The sequence below is a fragment of the Adiantum capillus-veneris genome, chromosome 21, assembly GCF_014529385.1.
Source record: "Adiantum capillus-veneris isolate H3 chromosome 21, ASM1452938v2, whole genome shotgun sequence".
Taxonomy (NCBI): Eukaryota; Viridiplantae; Streptophyta; class Polypodiopsida; order Polypodiales; family Pteridaceae; genus Adiantum; species Adiantum capillus-veneris.
The window spans coordinates 60,906,664-60,932,002 of NC_140951.1; the positions used below are offsets into that span (position 1 = coordinate 60,906,664).

The 25,339-nt window shown below is 44.2% G+C and overlaps 1 protein-coding gene across 2 annotated transcripts; it reads left to right on the forward strand.

Annotated features, from left to right (window-relative positions):
* Window positions 1-1,570: 1,570 nt before the first annotated feature.
* Window positions 1,571-25,339, forward strand: TAF15 (TBP-associated factor 15). Of its 2 annotated transcripts, none has more exons than XM_086493547.1 (6): window positions 1,571-1,786; window positions 23,181-23,629; window positions 23,741-23,938; window positions 24,020-24,103; window positions 24,332-24,413; window positions 24,496-25,339. In XM_086493547.1, exons 1-6 carry the CDS (start codon window positions 1,682-1,684, stop codon window positions 24,994-24,996), a joined length of 1,419 nt encoding a protein of 472 aa, XP_086349673.1. In that variant the 5' UTR covers window positions 1,571-1,681; the 3' UTR covers window positions 24,997-25,339. The 2 variants fall into 2 exon arrangements, with proteins under 2 accessions (XP_086349673.1, XP_086349674.1); XM_086493548.1 differs by having other exon boundaries at window positions 1,576-1,786; window positions 23,181-23,551.

Here is a 25,339-nt window from a genome sequence, read left to right on the forward strand (position 1 = left end):
TGGAAGAACATCAATGCTTACGAAGTTTTTTGGTCAACTAGGAAGAAAAACTTTAGGAGGGATCCACTTGGGAGAACATCAATGTGATTAAGCAACATTTTCCTACTTTTATTTTTGAGGATTCTCCATGGGGGGAAGTGTGTGAGGACATGGACTCTCGGTATGGTCTTAGGCAAGGGGCTATGAGCCCATATATCATACTGGCAAGGGGGCTTAATAGCAAGGGCTATATAAGTAATGAATGGATGGAAACTCTTGTGCACTAACCTAAATCTTACAGCTTACATAGTCTTGTAAATTTCCAAAGGTAACATCTCATATGCCACGTTTTCTTTCATGATATTAAAGCATGTTTTCTTTTGTGGTTATCCTGGAAAGAAAACATAGAATCCAAGCTTCCTCAAATCATGCTGCTTCAATCAATGGAAGCTTGAAGCTCTCTTTTTATAAATTGAAGCCTTGTGTCCAATAACATAGTTGAACCAAAGTCCATGCTAAGGTTTTGTAGCAAAAGCTGTCTATATTATACAAAGATTAAAAGATCTACATTGAAATTTGTAATCTCTTGGACCTAATTTGACCTCGCTAAGAGGTTCTCTCAAATGTTTGGATGACTGTTTACATGCTACATTTTTTAGCTATGCTTAGGTTTCACTTGCTTCTACCCATCGAGCAAACAATCACAGAGACCGTTTGACTGCGCGCACGCACGCACGCGCACACACACACACACACACACACACACACACACACACACACACAGAGAGAGAGAGAGAGAGAGAGAGAGAGAGAGAGAGAGAGAGAGATTCTTACTTTGCTTTTATATGAATCTGACCGGTTTGCTTTGGAATTGGAGGGGGCCGATTTTTCCACATGGCCCTTTCTCCAGGTTGCACATCCTAAATAAAATGATAAAACCATATTGCATGCCTCCTATGAGATCTAGGAGACAAAAGGAAATACATTAGACTATTATAATAAAAAAACCAATATAATCACACTACATGTGAAAATCACAATGCGAATACTACGTGTGAACTCTTTAAAAGAAAAGAGCACAATAATCTACTAACATAATATGGCGGAAGGGGGAGTCCTTTACACGTGTCGCAATCTGAGACATGAAGGCTAAAGTCCAAAACAAAAACAAGCCCCTTTGCACACGATAAAGAGGGAGAGAGGGGGAGAGAGAGAGAGGCTGGCCGTACTCCATGCGTATGAAAATGCATTTTGCTTTGTTAGTTTTAAATGCTTAGGTGATGCATCCATGCTCTTTTCCTTTAACAAGCCATAATTCTTCATATTTCATGACATCCTCGTGAGTTGTAGCCTGCACTTTGTTTATGCAAATAATGACCATTATAGATCCAATCAATTCCAGGTTTTTGCGACCAAAAGCCATTCTTAGTGAAAGCTAAAGAGTGGTTCCTTTTTTTCATTAGCAAAAAGGAAACCCAACTTTGCCCCTTGGGCAGGCCGAAAAGATATATGCACACATTACAAGGCCAGTGGGCAGCCCAACAGTGTAGGTTGTGTGCAGACAAGGCCAAACCCAAATATTTGTGGGCAGCCCAATTGAATCACGTATTCACCAGTCTAGGTTGTGTGTGTCGACTCTCGAGTGGGGGTCTTGGCTTTACTGGGATAGTTTGTTATCTCCTCTCCTCAGTTGCGTCGCGCCATGGTGGGTGCTCCTTCCACGAACTCTATCTATGTCTGCAATCTGCCCCCTGGCACCGACGAGATCTTGCTGGCTGAGCACTTCGGCACCATCGGCGTCCTCAAGGTGCACGATCTCTTTCTCTCTCTCTCTCTCTCTCTCTCTCTCTCTCTCTCTCCCCCCCCCCCCCCCCCCAAGCGTGTGTTACTGAGGATTGCCCCCCCCAACCAAAAAAAACAAAAGAAGAAAAGGCAGAAAGTTCTTCCATGTGTTCTTCTGCCCTTGTTTTTATTCCCCTGGTTTTCAGATCGTGGGTTGGAACTTTGTGCATTCATGTTTGCATAAGGGCTAGTTTTCTTTTTTTTTCTTATTACCTAGCCTCCGTGCTTCTCCAGATAGCGTTCAGTTATACACCTGCCAGAGAAGCTTTGGAAGCCTCTTCAAAGGGTAGAGTTGATCGGTTGTCATTTCTCTCTCTCTCTCTCTCTCTTTTTGATGCATAATTTTAACCCTCTTTGTATTATTACATAATGGAAATAGAAGATACCATGGACATCCCAACACTGCATAAATATTGGATACACCTTGAAGAGTGTAGCAGCTGTCGACCAATGTTCAAATTATCTATCACAATCAAGGATGCTATTGATCTTAAAATTGTGGATATACCATGGTGGATGATTCGCTTTTCTCGACACAATTAGTGTTATCTTTTATGAGCCCTGTCGAGACAATCGTAAAAAGAGTGATGGTTGTGGAGAGTAGCACAAATTATACATATGATTTGATTAAATTGCTTAACGTTACTCACAACCCAAGAATATATATTACAGAGGACTAAAGAAGATTGGGAGGAGATTTTGTTGGATGATTGTATCTGTGCTATATTTCATTAAATCTAGAATTTTTACTCATGGAGGGGTCTTATAAACTGTAAAACTGGTTGGCTTTACAAACACGTAAAGGACTTGAGAGAGAACTTGAAACTGCAGACACTTGCTCCAAAGGAACCTTGCAAGCCGCAAGAGAGAATAGAGGCAGAGTTCCTTTCAAAGATTTGTGGATGTGTAAGGTAGGATCCCGTGCTGATGTTATCTATTTTATTAAGAAGCAAAAGCGTACAGTTGGTCTTGCTGCTTGGAGCCACTACTTTCAAAAAATCTGAGTACAATTGGAACTATGTCCTTTAATTTTAACTCTTGTTAAAAGCAATTTTTGAAGATATGTCATCACGAGCTGGTGGCATCTTAGGCTACATGCCACGGTTGTATAGCCAGATTGACCTTACATTGCTTTTTAAGCAATTTTAGTCCATTCTTTTTTGTGTTGGACTTTTTTTAGTCGGTGTCCTACCCTCCCCTATATAGGGGAGAGAGCATAATGCATGACCTGGTCTCCAAACCTCACGACTTATTAATATAGTTAATAAATAGTTAAGACTCGATGCATAGAAAATAAGGTGCCAGAACAAAGGCCAACAAGTGCCAACAAGTGGCTGACTTGGAAAAAATATGGGAAATGCCCCTCATACCTAGGATCCAGTAGAGCCTCATAGGGCATAGCCACAAAGAAGCCCCCTCTCATAGATTTAGTCGGAAAACCGAGGAGATGACCTCCAAAGCTCTTAACACCTCCTTTGAGATCCTGGGACCACTTGGGTGCACAACAAGACCAAGGATCCGGAGCCTCCAAGGAGTGTGGAAGGAATGTGCAAGTCCAGTCCACGACCAGCGAAGCACACTGCCTCTCTACAGAGAACCATAGGGTCCATGGACAATCTTGTCAAGTATTGGCAAAGTTGGGATCATGAAACGACCATCTGTGTCCGCCAGCTCCATGAAACTTGTGTTAGCTGACCAGGTGTGAGAGCTCTTAACGCTTGTACACAATGCTGTGTAGGCATGTCATCAATAGCTACAGGTTATAGGAAAAGTACGAGATCGGCTCAGGAACTAGTTGAGTTAACCTGCTTCAAAGTCAGTCTCACAATGCAAGAAGTCAACATACAGATTCTTGTCCAGTGGTGGCTGTGAGAGTGCGCGTGTGCGAGAGAGAGAGAGAGAGAGAGAGAGAGAGAGAGAGAGAGAGAGAGAGAGAGAGAGAGAGAGAGAGAGAGAGAGAGAGAGAGAGAGAGAGAGAGAGAGAGAGATTACATGGCATTATGCCCTCCCTCGGTGGTTTCTCCTCCACACACTTACAGGTAGCCAGATTACATGGCATTATGCCCCCCCTCGGTGGTTTCTCCTCCACTCATCACACAAACCACCATGAGATTGTTCTAGTCGAGTTGTCACTATAGTGGCTCTCACCCATACATTCAGCTTGTACACCCCACGTGATAGGCTATTTTGGCATCCGCTGGGGATTATATTGTACTCAGTAATATACAGCCCTGACTTTTCCCAAAAAAAGAAAGAGAGAGAGAGAGAGAGAGAGAGAGAGAGAGAGAGAGAGAGAGAGAGAGAGAGAGAGAGAGAGAGAGAGAGAGAGAGAGAGAGAGAGAGAGAGAGAGAGAGAGAGAGAGAGAGAGTAGACCACACACGTTGGTGTAGGGAAGAGGGGGCGATCAACCCCCCATGACTACCAGAGCATAAGACCTGCCAATACAATGTATGATGGGTATCCCCTTGGCCCCATATATATGAGTGCCCAAGGGGGTGGCCGCCCCAAACCTGGACGGCTGAACAAAAGTGCAACCTATACATGGGTGGCCAGCTCGGAGACATACTAGCTGTACAAGTATGCCGTAGACCTATGTGAGGCAGCAGGGTGGTGTAAATTTAACACCCTTTCTCAACACCCGATGCTGAACAAACCGCGTGAATTCAAAGATGTGAGGCAACACTTATTACCAAGTCGTCGGGTTTTCAGGGCAAATTTGGTATTCGCCTATATACGCAACCCTCCCCTTGTACATTTTGATCATATCATTAGTGCAAAGATTCCAGTGTTTGGGCTAGACCTCTCTCTAGCGAGTACTTGTAGCATTGTCTCTAGCGTTTTCATGCACCAGCGTTTTCTCTTTCTATCTCTATTTACTAGCAATCTCATATTCTTTCTCTAGCACTCCCCTTCCCCTCTGTGCAAAGCCCCTACTTGCAGTTTATTCCCGTGCCCGTTCGATGGGCGGTCCGCGGTAGGAGTTCGGTTCTTAGGAGATCTGTCGTGGTAGATGCGAGATCCATTGGCTGCGTGGTCTTGAGAGGAGGTTTGCTCGTGGTTGCAAAGAGATCGTCATCCGATTCACCCTTTTTAGGTGCACCTTTAACACATACATGTCTCTCGTGACCGAGTATCAATATCATATAGATGAACAGCCTTTGAGTCGTCTGCCACACCATCCTTCAAAGACCGGATAGGTCCTCTAGGCTCTTTACAGGAAGTAGGAGCAACCGTGTAACGGGAGGGCACCACGTGCTAGCGGAAAAGAATAGATGAGACAACTTAAAACACTTAAAACAACTAAACTGAGAGAGTTCATGACACACGAGATGGGGAGTGGCGGAGTTCCACCCCAAGAGAGCATTGGCCCCAAACCCTGGTGCCTTTTATTCAAGTGCTTGTTCATCCTTGTGCACAAATCTAACGTAGTTCTGAATTTCTTCTTGACTATGTAATATTCCCTTTCGGATGCCCCCGTTACCCACCTTGTGACGCATCAGGAATAGCCATCACCTAGTCCTTTCCTACCGAACTTACGGTACAATCTCCTCGCGATGCTCTGTGTCACCCATTCTATGACGCATCAGAAATGTCCTTTCTTGGATGGTCGAATACTTCTTTCCGATCCTCCTTGTCACCCACCCGATGTGACGCATCAGAAGTACCCGTTCCTGGTGACCTTATAGATATTCCCGCTCACAGTGCTCTTGTCATTACTTTGAATGACGCACTAGAAATATCTGTACTCGGACGTCTCCAGTGAGAAAAGCCTTCTCACTTAAAATTCCAATAATTCATTTAGAATTATTTTTCTTGGTGTTCCAAGCGAAAGAACCCTCGCTTATAAATCCAATAATTCATTTAGAATTATTTTTCTGTCAGATAAAGCAAATTTAGCAACAACCCCCTTGCTTTGTTGTCAGAGCAAATACTTTCTTTATTACTTGCACAAATGCTGATACAATGACTAAATGCTGAAATGCGAATGGGAACTCGATGCAAATGCTTGGTCCTGCTGAGATACTGAAGGGTAGTGCGGTAGATATCGAGGGTGCTGTGGGGGATTCTTGGTACTTGAGAGGCTAAGTGCTGGGTACTGTTGATGCTCTTGGCCTTGGAAAAGCAGTTTACATGAAAAGCTTAAGTTCCAAAAGCATCTGGTGCCAAAAGCTGCCGCCCAAAGCAGTCAGCGCAATTCGCGGAATTTCGTACAACAGGCAACTTTAGCAACACAGATCGCGGGCGTTCGTATAGCCATCCACGTTAGCAATTCTTACGTTTTTTTTTAATGCCTAAGTGTCCCTTTGGCCCCTCGGCAATTGTCCATAAGTTAGAACAAATTATAACTTGAAAATTCTCAAGACCGAAATGCTGCAGTCATTTCGTCTTTCAGTTTTTGCACTCAAGCAAATCATATGAGAGAGTACCCACCCTTCAGGTTCAATTTCGGGAATTCCCATTTTCATCATTCATAAAGTCATAAAGTAGAATACTGTCAGCACAGCAGTACCCTTGAAATTCAAAGGAAAATCAGTGGCTCTATTCCATCCAGGTAATCTGTGACAAAGGAGCAGAGTGACTCCCCTCTTGTGTAGTCCCATCTGCACCAGGTTCAACCTTGCTGATCCGTGGGATCTTTCGGAGTAGCAACTTTCACGCAAGTAAACTGAAAGCCTCAAGGTAAAGCTCCAAAATCTGAGGAGTATCTGCTAGGTCCTCCTCCTCCATCCACTTCGCATCCAAGGCCGGATAGTTCTTAAATTTCACTTAGAAGAGCTGAATCACTTTACCTTTCATTTTTCTTTCCTTATGTGCCAAAATCTGTTCTGGAACGAGTACTTCCTCGCTCTCTTCCACTTCGGGTTTGCTCATTAGGCTCCCCATCAACTGGCTCCTCACCCTTAAAGGGTTTCAACAGATGCACATGAAATGCATTGTGAATCTTCCAAGTATTTGGCAAATTGAGTTTGAAGGATACATCATTTATCTTTTCTTTAATCTGGAAACGGCCATGTTACCTCATGCTAAGCTTTGGAAAAAGCCGCTCCTTTGCCTTTCGTTTCCTTAGGCGCGCCTTCTCAAAATGTAAGAGCATCCAATCATCTTCCTTCAACTTCAGGTCGCGTCGATGTCGATCCGTTGCCTTTTTGTGCCGCTCTCGAGACTTCTCTAGAGCTTCGCGAACCTTGGCAAAAGCAGTGTCCAGGTCTCTCGTATACTGATCGGCTTCAAAAATCTTGTCTGCAGTGCTTAGTAAGGGAGGGATCTTCTTAGCACCATTGATTACCTCAAATGGCACCTTCCCCGTCGAGGAGTGAACTATGTTATTGTAGGCGAATTCCACGAAAGGCAAATATTTTCCTATTGAGTCTTCTGATCTGAGATGGAAGACTTCAATAAATTCGGAATCACTGAATTGGCTATCTCACATTGCCTTGCGGATGGAATGATGATGAGAACTGCAATCACATGCGAATGTTCTCCCAAACAGCCTTCCAAAACAAACTCGTGAATCGGGGATCTTTGTCAGAGACTATGGTCTCAGGCATGCCATGTAACCAAAATATCTAAGCAATGAACAATCTCGCTAAATGATCAGGCTTGACTGTTTTCTTTATTGGAATGAAGTGAGCTTGCTTGCTAAATCTGTCAATGACAGTCCAAATGCCATCGTGCCCATTTTGAGTCTTTGAGATCAAAGATGAAAGTTCGGGTAGAATTAGGGTTTTTGATTTTAGGGTTAAGGTTTTTGCGGAATTAATTTTCGAACAGAATTAGGGTTTTTGATTTTAGGGTTAGGGTTTCAACAGAATTATGGTTTCGACACGTCAGCAGTTTGTTACATCTCCCCTTCTTGAAAGAGAGTAATCGTCCACGATTACAACATATCTGCAAAACAACTCAAGTTAGCTAAAAAAATTTCGAGGGTCATTCCAAGAGACATTCCGAGGGACAAGTAGTTTGCTCTTTTTATTAAGGAGTTAGCTTCTCCTTTCTGCTCTTTTGATCAAGGAGTTAGCTTCTCCTTTCGGCTGTTTTGATCAAGGAGTTAGCTTCTTCTTTCGTCCAGATTGGAACTCTTGATATTCCGGCGTAGTAAAATGTAACAGACTTGGACACTCCAAGTCAAGAATCAATTGCGACAGCACCAAATAACCACTTCAAACAATTCACAGATCACAATAGATTTGCATTGGCCCAGCGGAGTTCCGTGCCTAGAGATATTGGCCCCAAAGACTGGTGCCCCTTTCGGTATTTCTTTTTGTATTAATCAGTTCAAAGTACAAGAGAGTGGGTCGGGATTCACTCTTAGACTCTACGTCAGATACTCTGAGAAGCGAGGCCCTCACCACTAATTTAAAGGTTACAAGGGATGCCCAAAAACAGAGCCCCAAAAGCTTGAAAGCAAAAGCAAATTCTCTCTCTCTCTCTCTCTCTCTCTCTCTCTCTCTCTCAATGAGAGTTAAATAAAGCAATTCAACTCTCTTTCTCTCATCCAAAATCCTTGCGTAGCAAAAAGCTAGGATTTGCATCGCTCATATACAAAAAAATAAAAATAAAAATACAAATTTTCAGGCTTCGCGATTTTCGGACATTAGGGTTTTTGGCAGGAATTTTAGGGTTTTTGCTGTCCGTAGCCACGTCATCACGTTGTGACGTACCCCCCTCTTGAAAGCATTGTAATTGACGGCGATTACGCTTGCAAAACCGACAAAAGCCATAAACCATCTTAGTAGACACTGACTGTTAGTACCTACGTACTAGGAACACACATCTAGCACATGTACAAAATCGACAGTCACATCACACGACATCACGAGACATCACAAGACATCACATAACATTCAACATTCATTCGGATCTTAGACCATGATTTATTGACAATGTAGCTAGCAATCACATCTAGGTCCAATCGGGACCTCATTGATGTCCGATTGACTAACCCCTATTGCAACCATGTCTATTCGTGATCAATCAGACCAAAATGCTGCAGTCATTTCGTCTATCAGTTCCTGCACTCAAAAGAAGTCAAGAACAAATCAGTATCATTATCAGGAATTCCATTCCATAAAGTCATCCAGCAGAATACTGTCAGCTCTCAGTATCCCTGAAGCTCAAAGAGACATCAGTGACTTTAGTATCAAAATCAAGGCATCTGCTGACAAAGGAGCGGAGTAACTCCTCTCTTGTGCATCCCATTGCACCAGATCTTCGGCCAAGCTGAATTTTTGGGTTCCGTTTGGAGTAGACTATGCTAAACCAAAACATTGAGGTAAAGTTTTCACGATTCGAGGAGTATCTGCTAGGTCCTCCTCCTCCATCCACTTCGCATCAAATGCAGGAAAGTTCTTGAACTTAACCAAGAACCGCCTTCGGACTTTACCTTTAGTCTTCGTATCCTTATGTGCCAAAATCTGTTCAGGAACAAGGATCTCCTCGTTTTCTTCCACTTCGGGTTGCTCATCAGGCTCTCCATCATCAGGCACATCACCCTTAACAGGTTTCAAGAGACTCACATGCAATGCATTGTGAATCCTCGAAGTATCTGGCAGTTTCAATCGGAAGGAGACATTATTTATCTTTTCAGTTATCTGGAAAGGTCCGTAGTATCGCATACTAAGCTTTGGAAAAAGCCTCTCCTTTCCCTTTTTCTTTCATAGGTGTGCCTTCTCAAAACGTAAGAGCACCCAATCATCTTCCTTCAGTTTCAAGTCGCGACGATGGCGATCCGCTGCCTTTTTCTCTCGTTCTTGAGACTTCTGCAAAGTCTCGTGAACCTTGGCAAAAGCCGTATCCAAATCTCACGAATATTTATCCGCTTCAAATATCTAATCTTTCGTGCTCAGGAAGGATGGAACCTTCGCAGCACTTTCAACAATCTCAAATGGCGTCTTCCCCGTCGAAGAGTGTATCGTGTTATTGTAGGCAAATTTCACCAAAGGTAAGTTCTTTTCCCATTGAGTCTTCAGATCCGAGATACAAGACTTCAATAAATCTAAAACCACTAAATTGTCAATCTCAAATTGCCCGTCAGTCTGCAAGTGGAACGATGACGAGAACTGCAACTGCGTGCCAATGTTCTCCCAAATTGCCTTCCAAAACAAACTCATAAACTCTTCCACATCCTTTTCGAGTCTCGGCCAAAAGAAGTATCTCTCTACCCCCTTCATGGTGGTAGCAATGCCGCGGTGACCCGCTATAAAGCAAGACAAGGCCTTTCTGTGAAGTACGACAAATCTCAAGGCAGATTTGCCAATTAATTGGAAGGAAATCCAGTCGACAGTGGCATTCAGTTATAACCTTTTCCCTCAACGGCTGTGTAACGCACAACATAGTCTTTCTCATCAAGTAGCCTTCCCGAAGGGAGTATCGAGCTACTGTCTCCCCATCTCGTATCCGAGTGAAAATATCTGCAAAATCTGTATCTGTGGCATACTGATCGACCATATCCTCGAAGCTCCTATGATGTATCGCGGAAATAGCAAGAACCAACGGTTTCCGAGACAAAGCATTTGCCATCACATTCTTCTGTCCCTGCACGTGGACAATCTGGAAGTGAAACTGGGACAAGATGTTCGCCCACCGCATCTGCTTTTCCGAAAGTTGCTTCTACAAGAAGTAGCGCAAACTCTGATGGTCTGTAAAGACAGTAAAATCCGCTCCGAGTAGGTAATGCCGCCATTGAGTAAGAGCATGGATAACCGGCAAAAGCGGTCTCTCATATATATGTGCTGTTATCTCCGGCCTAAAGAACAATCGACTCTCGTAAGCAATGACATGGCCTTCTTGCATTAAGACCACACCCAGACTACGACCACAAGCATCACAAAATACTTCAAATGACTTCTGCAAGTCCGGCAAAGTCAAATCTGGTCCTTTAGTCAATTTCTCTTTCAATGTCTGAAAGGCAGTCACCTCTATGGATCCCCACGAGAAAGGGACTCCTTTCTGTATCAAGATATGCAAAGGGGAAGCAACCTCTGCAAACTTTCGAATGAACCGTCTGTAGTACGAACACAGTCCCAAGAAGCTTCCAACTTCATGGACATTCTTCAAATCGGGCCAATCACGGATAGTGTCTATCTTGGCCGAATCACTTGCACTCCTGCTGCTACTGAGACAAAGTGTCCCAAAAAGTCTCTGAAGCAGACGATCTCTGTGTTCTGCCTCATTCTTGGAGAAACAATGATATCATCAAAGGAAGTGCCAACAAATAGCCTGTACTCATGAAAAATCCCGTCCATCATCCAATTAAATGTCGCAGGAGCATTGGTTAAGCCAAATTTCAAAAGGCATCACCAAAAACTCAAATAACCCAAAAGTCGTCCGAAAGGCTGTCTTGTAGATGTCTCCCGCGCGATTCGGATGTGATGATATCCACTCTTCAGGTCAATCCTGCTAAAACACGAGGATCCCTGTAACCTGTCGAGTATATCATGGATCTTAGGAATTGGAAATCTGTTCTTGATGGTGATTTTGTTGAGAGCTCTATAATCGATGCAGATTCTCCAAGATCCGTCTATCTTCAAATCCAACAACAGTGGAGAGCAATACGGTGAAGTACTAGTCTAGACAAGACCCTTTTCCAAGAGGTCTTTCACTTGGTTCATAATCTTTTCATTTTGTACTTGGCTCACACGGTAAGGTGGCCGGCGTGCTTCTAGGTATCAGGTCAATGGTCTGATCTTCAGGCCCTCTGAAAAACAATCGGCATGAGTGTGGAGAAAAATCTTGGCCTTCTTTTGATCTGGTCAAAACATATTCAACCTTTATCCATCGTTTAGTTCTCTCCCAAAAGAATGAGTAAAGAAACTGAAGTTCATCAAGTACAATCTCTAAGCTCTTCATTTATCAAAGTCGCTTTCTCGGCCCAGTAGTCAACCACGGCGTAGCTCTTGTGGTACCAAGGGATCCTGAGTAGAACATCACTCGCGTGCCCTCAACACTCGTCATTGCAAACGAAGTTTGCCAATGCTCGATGTAATGGCAACATCCCATCCGGGTGCCAGTCAAACTACCTCCGCTTGTGGCGTCAGTCTGTCGGACGTAATTCCAAATCGAGCTGCCAATTCCAAGTGAAAAGAAGTTGGCTTGGCTCCTTCAAAAGAGCTTCCTGATCCTTCACTTTGCCCCAAAAGCGGCAAAGTTTGTACTTTCATTCATTAGATTCCGTGCAGGTTCCACGCCATGTGGTACCAATTCTGCTTTTCTATCTGCCTTTTCTGCCACGTTCCTCAGCTGCTCTCGAACTCTCAGGCTTGTCGTGAAGGAAAGGGGCGCGTCTTCGTCGGCTTCCTCTAGGTGCGCGGCCAACTGTGCCTCTTGCCATGCGTGGTACCAATTGATGGCATCACCGGCAAGATACATAGCTGCTGGAAAAACCTTGCTATCCCCTGTCTTCTTAGTTGTCGTAAAATAAGCATTAAATTGATGCAACCAAGAATGAATAACACTAGCATCCATCTTACCATCATACTTACTGAACGTGACCACCTCTGTGACGGGGTTGTTGGAGTTCGAATCTCGGCTTGCGCCACTTGATGAACTACCAACATCTTTGGCTGGCTCGGACTTTGAGGTGAGCCTTGTCGGACCACTCTTGCATGCGTAGTTCTCTCTGTGCCTCACGCTCTGCCTATCTTTCTTCGGCCGCCAAGCGCGCTTGCTCCATGGCTGCCTGTCGTTCTGCTTTTCTTTCTTTTTGTTCCTCGGCCGCCAAGCGTGCTTCGCGATCCAAGGAGTCCTGTCTTTTTTGGCGTTCACGCTCCTCGGCAACGCAATTTGCTTCTTGTTGTGTCATCATGTCCATCATCGACTTGACCAAAGCCTCCATAGGAGTTGGTGCAATCTGTGGCGTAGATGGGGAAGGGGGAGGCTCAGAAAAACCTCCTGGTGGGGAAAATTCTTCTTCGCCACTGCCATGCTCATCACCTCCATGCGAAGTATCCATTCTGCTTCGGGTAATGACCATACACTGAAGGCGTGTGTTCTTAAGTTCATGAGGAACTTGGGTTCGTGTGGGTCTTGGGTTCTTGGGTTCTTGAGGTTCTTCAGTTCTTGAGGGGCTTGAGGTTCTTCTTTAGCTTGCAATCTGGGTTAGAGAAGGATCTTCTCTTCACCCAAGCTCTTCTCTTTTCCGCGGGCACACCCCTTTGTGGCCTTGCGCTCACACCAAGGTTGCTTTTTCCCACCTTACGTCGATTGGTTGGCCGCTAAGTGCACGGTCCGCTCTCAATGAGTGAAAAGAGAACAAGGGGAGACTGGACAAGCCCTTCTTTCTTGGGTTTCGTGTCACTCTTCAAAAACACGATTAGGAATCGACACGCCCAAGAAGACTTGGGTTACGTGCGACCGCAACAAGCAAAAAAAATTTCTTGTGGTTCTTTCCTTGAGTGATATAGAACACTGCCAAAGCTTTGGTACCAATGTACGGTGCAACGGAAGTGAATGTTGAACTTTGCTCAAAGATGAGTGCTCCGAACTGTGCTCAAGGTTCCTTTTACTTACGAAAGGGAGAGCCTTCCGTTTCTTTAGTGAGAGAGTGCAAATGATCACAAACAAAGTGGATAAACACTGTGAATGAAGGTGCATGAGATACGACACCACGATGTTGTCAAACCCTCCTCCGAAGGCCCCCCACTCTCTATGGCGAGAGCCGTCTACTATTGATTGCACAAATCTCTACAATGCTTTGGACTTGCTGACGATGTCGACGATGATGAGTACGACGACTAGACGGGCTGAAATCTGAAAACGCTAATGGCTGAAATCTGCAAATCTTGTATCTGCTGAATTTTATCTCTATGTCGTGACGATGTCGATGGCGACAATGCGATGACGATGCGCTGAAAACGAAGATGCTGAAATCTGCGTTTTCCGGGTTGAATCAGCAAACTACGTTGGATCTGACCATGCGGCGAGGATCTGTTGCAGGAAGGTGAGGTCTGCGAGGTTTGGGACTTGTGGTACTGTGTTTGAATGCTGAAAACTGAAAACGCTGGTGCTTGTAGCGGTTCCGTCGCGGTGAATTTGCTAAATGCTGATTTGTCCTGTTGATCCAAAAACGCTAGGCTGAATTCTGTGTTGATCTGCAAAAACGCTATTGATCTGCTGATGCAAACTGCTAACGCTAGGGCTGATCTGTCATCTGTTGTCGGCAGAGGATCTGCAAATGCAAAACGTTGGCTGATCTGTAATGCTGAAAATGCTAGGTTGCTGCAGCAGAAAACGCTAGCTATCTGCTCCAAAACGCTAGGTGCCTTGTGGGGGTCCTGCTGAGAAGGTGCCTGTTGAACACAAGGTTCCTACTGCCTCTTCTGCCAGAATCCACTAGCGCTAGGTTTTCTTTTATATATGCTTGTCAAATTTGCCCTACCTAGTCCCAACAAAAGTCACTTAAAAATAATAAGTGAAAATTGGCTAAAATAGGGAAAATAAGTTTATGCATTGTAAAAATGCTCCTGATGGGTTCTGATGGTCATGCTGTGGCAACCAGAGGATCTGCAAATGCAAAACGTTGGTTGATCTGTAATGCTGAAAACGCTAGGTTGCTGCAGCAGAAAACGCTAGGTATCTTGTGGGGGTGCTATTGAGAAGGTGCGTGTCGAACACAAGGTTCCTGCTGCCTCTTCCGCCAGAATCCACTAGCGCTAGGTTTTCTTTTATATATGCTTGTCAAATTTGCCCTACCTGATTTCCAACAGAAGTCACTTAAAAATAATAAGTGAAAATTGGCTAAAATAAGGAAAATAGGTTTATGCACTGTAAAAATGCTCCTAATGGGTTCTGATCGTAATCTGATGGTCATGCTGTGTGCAACCAGCGGATATGCATCTACTCTAAGTGTCTGGACATGCGCAGTCTGCGAACAGACTCACAAATGTGCCAGATCACTTCCTAATCTAACTGAACTGAACTGAACTGAACCCATGTCATGAAGTAGCTTGTCCACGTACACATAGGGTTAGATGTGCACGTGACAAGAAAAGAATAAAATTAGCGGGATATAACAGGGGTGTGTTACGAAGGGATGGCTTGAGAAGACGAGGGAGCCAAGGGTATTGTTGGCATCGAGGATGAGAAGAAGAAACACGCTCTTTCTCGCTCTCGACCAAGAGGAGAAGCAAGGCTCTCAAGTGAGGGGCTCGGACGACCAAGGAAGGAGCTTTGAGATAAAAACGAGGGCAAGATAGGAGGTTGCAGGCAACGAGCAAGGGAGAAGGGGGAAGCAAGAGAAGATGAAGGAGTGGGAAGAACTTGAGAAAATCCCTCTCCCCCCCCTCTCTCTCTCTCTCTCTCTCTGGGTACGCCACGCACACACATCTGTGTTCTGTCTTTTATTTATAGAATTGGAACAAAAAAAATCATGTTACCTCATATGGTCGTATGTTCCATCTTTCTTCTGCTTCCACGAAACTCCGGTAGAGGGGGGGGGGGAGAGGGTAGCGGCGAGGGTGAGAGGCTTACAACCTTCAGGTCCCGGGAATTTTTTTTGCTCTGATACCATTGTAAGGATTCTAGGTACTAATCCTTAATTAAGTACTTAAACTCATAATTAAGACTTAAGAAACTTGAACTGAACTCAGAAACAAGACTTAGAAGACTTTGTGTTGATTGATTGAATGTGTGATACAAGGGCTCCTTATATAGGAGACGAAGAGAGACAAATGAAAAGATACGTCTCATGGTGAAGATTCGCGACTTTAGACGTAAAGACACATCCTTTTGGCGAAGAGATGCAACCATTGGGCGAAGAGTCGCACCCGTAGAGGGAAGGGGTGTGACCAATCGTCGAAGGAGTGTGGCTTTTGGCGAAGAGACATGTCTTTTGGGCGAAGGGGTGTGACCATCCAAGCGTAGGGGTTCTCCTTGGCATGGCACTTTGTGTATCTGCAACTAGGAGTAGATGTAATACTATAACATAGTCAAATCGTGACATGTACAAAGTAGCATGTATATGCATGGGCATATGTACAAAAAGATGTAAATATATGCATTTTGGAGCTTTGCAAAGTGGTTTCAAGTTTTAAGAATGATGGAACGTGTACACATTGTGAATAGTTAGGTTCACGTGCCGACAGCTGAGCACATGTACGTGCCTGGATAGGGTGTCGGCGCCTTAGATATGGTTCCAGGTAGCTTCTTTTGGCTCCAGGGAATGTGTTTGAGCTTTTTAGAATGTAAATAATGCAAGTGGGAGGTGTCGGCACCCTCATCCTGCCCGGGAAGTTTGACACATGCGGTAATTGTCTATTTGCGGTGCCTGATCTGCGGTGATGCGTACACCACCCTAGAAGTGGTCAAAAATGGTATGTGAACATGTGGCAATGATGTTTGGGTATCAAGGACCAAGCCTACAAAATTTGGTGGATTTTGGAGTCCGTTCGGTATTTTTTCCGAGAAAAATGTCCGTTCGGGGTGAAAATAGGCCAAAATTGGGGCTTAAAAGGTCATCCGAGGTGACTCTACCCTTGCATGTCTTCAATGGAAGGTACTTTCTCTTGCATTCTTCAAGGATATCTTCGGGGATATTTGGACATGGGCCCGCTTGTCCTTCCATCTTTGTCAAGTGGATGAGACGGGTGACGGAAGAGGTCATACCTTTTGGGCAATATTTGCACCACCACTTGCAAGCGTTTTGCTTGTCCCCTACCCGCTCAAAATAGCGACAATGCTTCTCAAAGACTTCATGAAGAGGAGGCGGCATTATGTAGTTACTAGTATATACTTTGTAGCTACTAGTATCAATAGAGAGAGAGAGAGAGAGAGAGAGAGAGAGAGAGAGAGAGAGAGAGAGAGAGAGAGAGCAGGGTGGGGTGGGGGTCGGAGAAAGGTGGAGACGTGATTTATGAGAGCTTCAATGGGAGCTTGAGAGGGAGAGACCCAAGGGAGAGAAGATGGAGAGGCAAGACTCTAGTCTCTAGAGCTTGTCACTTTAGAGCTAGAACATGGGAGCATTGAGAGCTTGTAAGTGTTGGAGAACAAGATGGAGAGGCATTTCTTAAATAGGAAGAGGCTAGAGCATGAGAGAGGGAGAGGGAGAGGGAGAGCATGGATGATGACTCTTGATGAGTGAGGGAGAGCATGGGAGAGAGGGAGTGTCATTAGAATTTAGGTGACATGGATGATGGGTGTCAAGGGGGAGCATTCAAAGCTCAAGGACCCCTATAGGCTAGCACATAGCATCCAATGTGGCTAAACAAGTTGAATTTGCGCTCCAAACGGCCCCAAAAGCTGTCCTCAATGTTCACTAGTCAAACGAGAACTACCTTGTTTCCTACTATCCACCAACTTATTAAGTGCGGCGAGGGGACCTAATTGACTTTGAACTAAGCCTAGACACCCTTCTACTACTCGAAGTCCAATGCCGACCAACTTCTCATCTGCGGGTGGAATTACTGTGTCTAACTGGTCATACAACGTCTGGCCATTTGCAACTTCAATAAGAGGGTTTCAAAAATTAAACAAAAATCATCGGAAAGAAACCAACAACTAAGATTAGCAGTTGCCACGTCCTTGTAACAGTTCCCATAGTGTAGCACCAGTATTCAAGCCTAGGAATTATCTTCATACGAAGCACCTCTTATAATATGTTTTTAACTTATTATAAAGTGACATTAAGCCCAACATTTCCAAGTCGTGGGATCTTCAGCCATCATGCTTGACCCAACATAAATTTTGGAACACTGTTTAAGATTACTCTTTGAAAATTGTTTAGAATAGATTAAATCTGTTTTGAATTTTTTTTGGTGCCAATTGAGTTTGTTTGATTCTAGTTTTAATCCCGGTTTCAATATTGTTTTAGAACCTTTGCTCGACATTGGTTTCAGTTTTGGGATTGTCTAGTTGTATTTGGACCTCTAAACGATGTAAGTTGCGGTCTGGGGATCGTTTAGTTGTAACTGGAAACTTCGAGTGACGTAGACTGCGGTGTGGGGAGCATTTGGTTGTATATGGCTTTGAACGATGCAAACTTTGGTCTGGGGAGCATTTAGCTGTAGTTGGTGTCAAAGGTGGCAATGGAAGATGCAATGAAGACAAAAATGGCTTGTGATCTGGTGGACATCTCGACTCCGATCTAGAATATCTGCCACCTACATGAACAAGGCACACTTTGAGAAGAGAGATCACTCAGGTAGAAAGAGACGGGACATTTGAGAGAGAGAGAGAGAGAGAGAGAGAGAGAGAGAGAGAGAGAGAGAGAGAGAGAGAGATTTGGGAAAGGCTCTCCATGATGATAACAAACTGCTCTCACATTGAAACAACTGAACAGAAAGAGAGACACTTCACACGAGACACGGAGTGGCGGAGTTCCACCCCTAGAGTGCACTGGTGTCAAATTGTGGCACCTCTTTTGGTATTTCTTTATATTGCTTCAACCCGGCATAACATTTGAAGCTCTGCTCTGCATCTTTGTCACAAAGCGATGACACGGCATGCCCAACTAGAAGAGAAATGGCCTAGTGGACAAGAGAAACTGAAGAAATGATCCTAAACGAACTTCAAAGTACCAGCCGTGGGGCCTCAAACCCTAAAAACCCAAAACTTGAACTCTGAAGAGGATTTCTGTAAACCATGTTGACATGTTGACGTGGCAAACGATACGGATGTTGATGTGGTAGTGACTGTATGGAAGTTCCGTGAATTGTGCTGACTGTGCCACGTGGTAGGCTGTACGGATTTCTGCAAGTCACTGGCAGCTTTTGGCAGTTCCAGTGCTAGCTTTTGGGTTTTGTAATTTTTTTAAACTACGGCTACAGATGAATGAAAATAATTTTTGTGCACCATAGCAGCTAAAATACGCGTATTTTATTTATACGACGTCCCGTATTGAAACGTACAATACGTCTCATAACGTTTTCTATTCTAACGTTTTTTTGCTCAAAACGTATGTCTTTTCGTAGTTGATGGTTAGGTGCAGCGGAATGAATGTTGGAACTTTGCTCAAGATGAGTGCTCGTAACTGTGCTCAAGGTTCCTTTTATTCTTATGGAAGGGAGAGCCTTCCGTTCTTAATGAGAGAGTGCAATGGACACAAACAAAGTGAATGGACACTGTGCGTGAAAGTGCATGAGACTGAGAGATAGAGAGACAAGAATACGACACTGGGAAGTTGTCAAACCCTCCTCCAAGGGCCCCACTCTCTATGGAGAGAGGGGTCTACTATTGATTGCACAAATCTCTACAATGCTTTGGACTTGCCGACGACGAAGACGACGACGAGACGGGCTGAAATCTGAAAACGCCAAGGGCTGAAAACTGCAAATCTTTATCTATTGAATTCTGACTCTTATGTCGGTGACGACAACGATGCGACGACGACGCGCTGAAAACGCAGATGCTGAAATCTGCGTTTTCCGTGCTGAATCTGCAAACTTCGCGGGATCTGACCGTGCGGCGAGGATCTGCTGCGGGAAGGTGAGATCTGCGAGGTTCGGGGGTTGTTCTGTTGTGTCTAAGGGCTGAAAACTGAAAACGCTGATGCTTCTTGGTGTTCTGTCGCGGTGAAATTGCAAAACGCTATGCTGATGCAAAAACGCAAGGACTGAAAATGGTCCTGCTGCTGCCGGTTGTCCTGCAAATGCAAAACGCTAGGCTTCTTGATGGGTCTTGCTGTTGCCGGGGCTGATATGCTGTGCAACAAACGCCGGGCTGCCTGTGGATGAAAACGCTAGGTCCTTGGAGATGCAAAAATGCTAGCCTTGCTGATGGGGGGGGGTCTTGCTGAGAAGTTGCCTGCTGAGCAAGGTGCTCTTGCGGCCTCTTCTGCCAGAAAGTGCTAGTGCTAGGTTTCTATTTATACAAAACTTACTCAATTTGCCCTACCTACTTTCCAACAAAAGTCACTTAAAAATAATAAGTGAAAAATGTCAAAAATAGGGAAAATAGGTCTATGCCCTGTAAAAATGCTACTGATGGGATTTGACTGGAATCTGATGGTCATGCTGTGTACAACCAGAGGATATGCATCTATCTAAGTGTCTGGACATGCACGGTCTGCGAACAGACTCACAAAAGTGCCAGATCACTTCCTATCCTAGACCGATTCAATTGAACCCTGGTCATGCTGTAGCTTGTCCACGAACCCATAGGGTTGGACGTGTCACGTGACATTGATCAATTGTGTTTTAGAGCTTCATGGTGCTTGTTTATGTATGCTATGGTTAAATACTGAAGAGTCATTGAGGAGGTCCATGAACCGCTTCATTTGTCCTTATTAAAGTATCATAACTAAAAAAGTTGGCGTTTTTTTTTTTTTTGATTCTCAAAAATACGTCTAGTATGCGTATTGTACACCACGTATTAAACGTCCTGTCTCGTACCATAGCTGCTATGTTGTGCACACAAAATGAATTTATGAATTTATTGGTACCGATTAATAATTTGAAAAGACGGGTCAATTTTCTAGTGCAATGTGCCATCTAGAAATTTATCCGTGTCCGAATAGTATGATAAATAGAACTATAGCCGGATACAGTGCATAACAGACCATAACAAGCGCATGAATAAGATGACGTCCCCAGTTCGCTCAAAAAGTCACAATTTAATTCACTATGGCTGCCCAAGGAAGTGGCCAGCCAGACACAAATGTAAGTACGTCTCGATGGGAACAGACAGGTTGATTCGGGAGATGCATGAAAATGACATAGCTAATGATGCTTTAGATTGGTCAAAAACGTTTTTAAGTGTAAAGTATAAAACATTTTAAACTAAGTGGCCGGGCTAATTTGAAAGGATCCAAATTTAATAAACTGAAAAAAAATGATCTCCTAGTGTGAGAAAATGGGAATGGCCACCTTAGAAAGTTTGCGAGCACTCCCTCTCTCCCTCATGCAGTGCCAAATGGCCAAATCTTCATGCGAGGGGCAATAAAGAGGCCAACGCTACCTGTTGGGAGGGGTCTGCACACACACAGCCTCCTCTCAGCTCTCAGTTCAGCCCTCTTTCTCTCTCCTCAACGATTTCCTGCTTTGGTGTCCGTGAAGGGTGCGCAGAGATCACGAAGCGCGGTGAAGGCGTAGGGCAGCCCATAGAGCTTGCCTGCGTTCCTCTGGGGAATAGATGTACTTAGATAAGCGCATTACTGGCTGCCAACAGAAATTTCAGCACTCCGACGAAGTTCAAGAGGAGTTTTCAGCCAAGAAGTACTCGTGTGGGTACCCCCTAAGCGAGCAGATAACAGTAGAAGCTTCTTCCACACAGTAAATTTTGGTACAAAGCAGACATAGCCGTGCTCGGCTACAAGCATGATGAATTTCAGCCTCAGGCTCACAAATCCATGCATTTTTATGCATTAGAAAAGCGTTTGGGACATGAATAGTGAATATTGTTTCCGGTTCTTGTGCTTGTAACAGTTCAAAAAAAAAAAACAAATCTCCTTCAAGGGGGGGCCCTCCGGGGGGACTATCCCATCTTCTAGTCCCTAATGCTGTGTCGTTTTTCTGCATTGCTTTCTCAATTTCATGTCTTGCAGAATCCTACACGGAATAGTAAATTGACTTCAAAATATTAAGTGCACGCTTTGGTTTTTGTGACAACGCTAACTGTTCTATTAGGTTTTTTTTGTTTTGTTTGGGGGAGTGGGATGCCACAAAATGTTGATCTACCGATCAAACAGAGGAAGAGAGGGACCGACTGTACGGAGGCTCGTGAAATGTGCGGCGATTCTTGCTGCAAAATGCGGCGCAAAAAGTGGATGAAGTGGCAGCTGTACATGGTGTAGACGTGGCAGATTTTCAGCCGTCATGAAATCAATTGACTTTCTGGGCCCTGTTTTTTAACAGTAGAAGCTTTGAGGGTGAGAGCTTTTGGGCCACAGTGCCTATAAATTAGTGCCCTGGGGTCACTTTTACTAGATTTGTGTAAGGTTGCACGCAGCACATCTGTATAGTGACTCTCCGGCAGTTGTAATTCAGTGGATTATTAATAAGAAAAGAAGTACCATAAGGGGCGCTAAATTTTGGTCCAATGCATCTGGGAGTGGGACTCCGTGTCTCTCCTTTAGTTGTTTTTAAAATTCAAGTGTCTATCAGTTTTGAAGTTCAGTCGTGTGTTTGCTGCTGATTTATCGCCTCGCTAGTGGCATGCCGGTTACATTTCTTATGTATTTCCTTATTTTTGGGCTAGGCAAATGACTTTGACATGAATTAATTCATATGTCACTCATTAATAATTATGGGAACAGGTAGTTTCTGAGTGAAATTGTTGCATACCTTCCAATCCAGGCATCTGATTGTCACGGGAATTGTGTGAGATAGGTTTCTCTAGCCTAAATCCACAGGGTCGTAATGCCATATGCCCACCGAAGTGTCAATCTTGAGTCAATCTCTGTAGTCAGTCTCATTGCTCTGATTGGTTGACAACAATGAGTGTTCAACTACTCTCGTTGACAACAATGAGAGTAGTTGAACTTCGAGGCATGATGACTATGTTATTTCTTATGCTGATGGTGACACTTCCAGTGGCGAAGTGATTGTGATTGGGCTGTTTGTGCTGACACTTGGAGATTGACTTTTTGTCATTGCTTTCTCTATGGCGTAGAAATTCTCTCTTCACATTTCAACAGCATGTGTCACAAAAAGTGATGACGTAGGGCAGCTCGGCTGGATGATGACATGGCATTCCTGTACGTACGGAAGGACTGTTATGGAAGCTGCTGTACAGAGGCAGTTATGATGTGGCAGCAGTGTATGGACGCTCTGTTGACTCTTGAGGTGACAGACAACCATGGATGCTTTTTGTGCGTCTCTACAAGTCACAAGTTGCTTGTCACTGAGTTGTTTTTAGCAGTTCCTTTGTGACTACTTTTGGCAGTCTAGGCCAGTGTGCCTTTTGTACTTAGATTGTGAGATGGGCTTTCCAAGCAGGCTTACAAATACCTGTTTGACATCCATACAAATAAAGAAATACTGCTAGGGACGCCAATCTAGGGGCCAGCAATATATCTGTGGGGAACTTTGCCTCTCGTGTCTTTTGATAGTCTTACGTAAAATGCTCCATTCAAGTGATTATTATGTTCTTCCTTTTACAAGTTGCATGTATGAAGGAGAAAGTGAAGCAAGTATTTTAGTGCCACTTGTAGAGGGTGGTTTAAATTGGAATCTTGACTAGTGTTTGAGCTTTTAAATAATTTTTCAGTATGTAGCTATAAATGCATCCCCATGTCCTTCTGAAAAAACTTCATACAGAGTAGACAGTGTTTTTAAAAGTTGTTCTCTATGTGAGTTTAGCTTTCCAAGTTTCATAAACTTTGATTGTTTTTCTGCCTGTACCTTTCTCCTGTTCTTCAAAGGTGCACTTCTTACTTAAATACTCTTTCATGGCTCATAACTGTACATTTACATGCTCATCCTTACAGAAGGATAAGCGGACTGGACGCCCAAAAATATGGATCTATCGTGATAAGTCAACAAATGCTCCAAAAGGAGATGCAACAGTAACTTACGAGGACCCATATGCGGCTTCTGCGGCAGTCGAATGGTTCAATAACAAAGATTTTCATGGCAACATAATTAGTGTCTATATTGCTGAGACAAAGAATAAAGAGAGTGCAGAACCTACAACTGCACCAAAGCTGGCGGGATATGATATGGAACCCTCAACTACAGAAGCAGTTGGTGATGCAGATAGCAACTGGACTGGGGCGGCAGGTGGCCGTGGAAGAGGTCTTGGTGAGCCAGGAGGCAAGGCCTGGCAACAGGAAGGAGATTGGTTGTGCCCGAATCCAAGGTCTGTGATGACTTTGGTGAGCAGCCCTTTCGAACCCCTTGTACTGAGCTCACAAGTTACAGAATTTCATGTGTTTATGTGAGAACTGACACGTTACACACATGCACTGTTTTACGATCTCTGTCTTGCGGTGTTGGAGGCTTTCAAATTCTGAATGATGAACGTTTTTCTTGATTTTGTCTGTGGCAGCTGCACTAATGTTAATTTTGCATTCCGAGGAGTTTGCAATCGATGTGGCACAGCACGTCCTGCGGGTGCTGGTGGTGGTGGTGGATTTGGGGGAGGTCGTGGTAGGGGTCGAAGGGGAGGGGCAGATGGAGGTGATCGCGGCAGAGGACCTGGTGGTCCACCAGGACTTTTTGGACCAAACGATTGGACATGCCCAATGTACAATTCTAAACACACCATGTTTACAAGTTGCTTGTTCCTGTCCCCAACTTGATCAATTTTGTGGCTTCTCTTGCGCAGGTGTGAGAACATCAATTGGGCTAAAAGGACCAAGTGCAATATTTGCAATACGACAAAGCCTGGTCTGAATGAAGGTGGAGTCAGGTATGTGAGAGCAACTTGAGTTGGTTGAAGATTGAATTCGATTAATTTTTAATAGCACATAAACTTTACATTACTTGGGGTCTTTGCCGAACTCTCAATTAGTAATTATGAAGAAAGTGATTCTCTTGGCAATCCTGCTGTTTATGTAGGGACTCTACCGGTATGTGTTGCATGTTGAATTGGTAAGGATGGAAAATTGGTCAATATAAAATTGCTTGGTGTGCTCAGGGAAGGACGAGCTGGTGGTTACAAAGAGCTAGATGAAGCAGAGCTCGAGGAAACCAAACGTCGGCGCCGAGAAGCTGAAGAGGTCGATCTGAAGTTGAAATGCATGCCTTTTCGTCTGTCCTATGAATTGAAATTTTGCTGACAGCTTGTTCCTGATTCTTCAGGATGATGGAGAAATGTATGATGAGTTTGGAAACCTCAAAAAGAAGTTCCGGGTCAAAGCCAAGCAAGGGGAAGCAGTCCTAATTGGTGGAAAAGCTGGCTGGGCCAATGAAGATCTGGGTGTGGTCGAGCGTGAGAAGGCAAGGGAGAGAGGAAATGAAAGGAATAGAGAATCTGATTGGAAAAGTAGGGGTGATGATGGGCACAATGGTTATCGATCCTCACAATATGATGAGTACAACTCACATAAGGATGGCAGCCATGACAGGGGCAGGGAGAGAGAGCATCGTGATCATTATGATTACAACAGAGAGAGATCTTCAGAGGGATCTCGAGATGATTACCGAGAAAGAGAGAGAAGCAGAGAGAGAGATCGTGACAGAGATCGAGATAGAGGGAGGGGTAAAGAAAGAGACCGGTTTAGAGAGGCAGAAAGAGACAGGGATAGGGATGGAGGATACGCAAGAGAAAGGGAAAGGGGCAGGGAAAGGTTTATGGATTGAGTAAATATATGATTATCTGTAAGATAAAGTCTGGACAAAACCTCGAGTTAGTAGATGTAGTCATCCGGTTGATTTTGTAATCTGATGAGGTTCATGGTGCAGGGCTGGGTTTATGTACCATCATCAAGTCCCTGTTTTAGACTGGTGTTGGGTGGGATCATTTCTAAGCCTTTTAGCCAAACAGACTTCTTAAGTCCTACCTTTTTCTTATGGTTTGGCTTCAATTGTGGCCTTTCCTCCCTGCCTACTTACCCTTTCCACCTGCGGTGTTTGCACCATTTGGAAGTATGCTGGCAAACTTGAGCTTTTAATTGTGTTCAATTTCAATCGGGTTCTTCACATT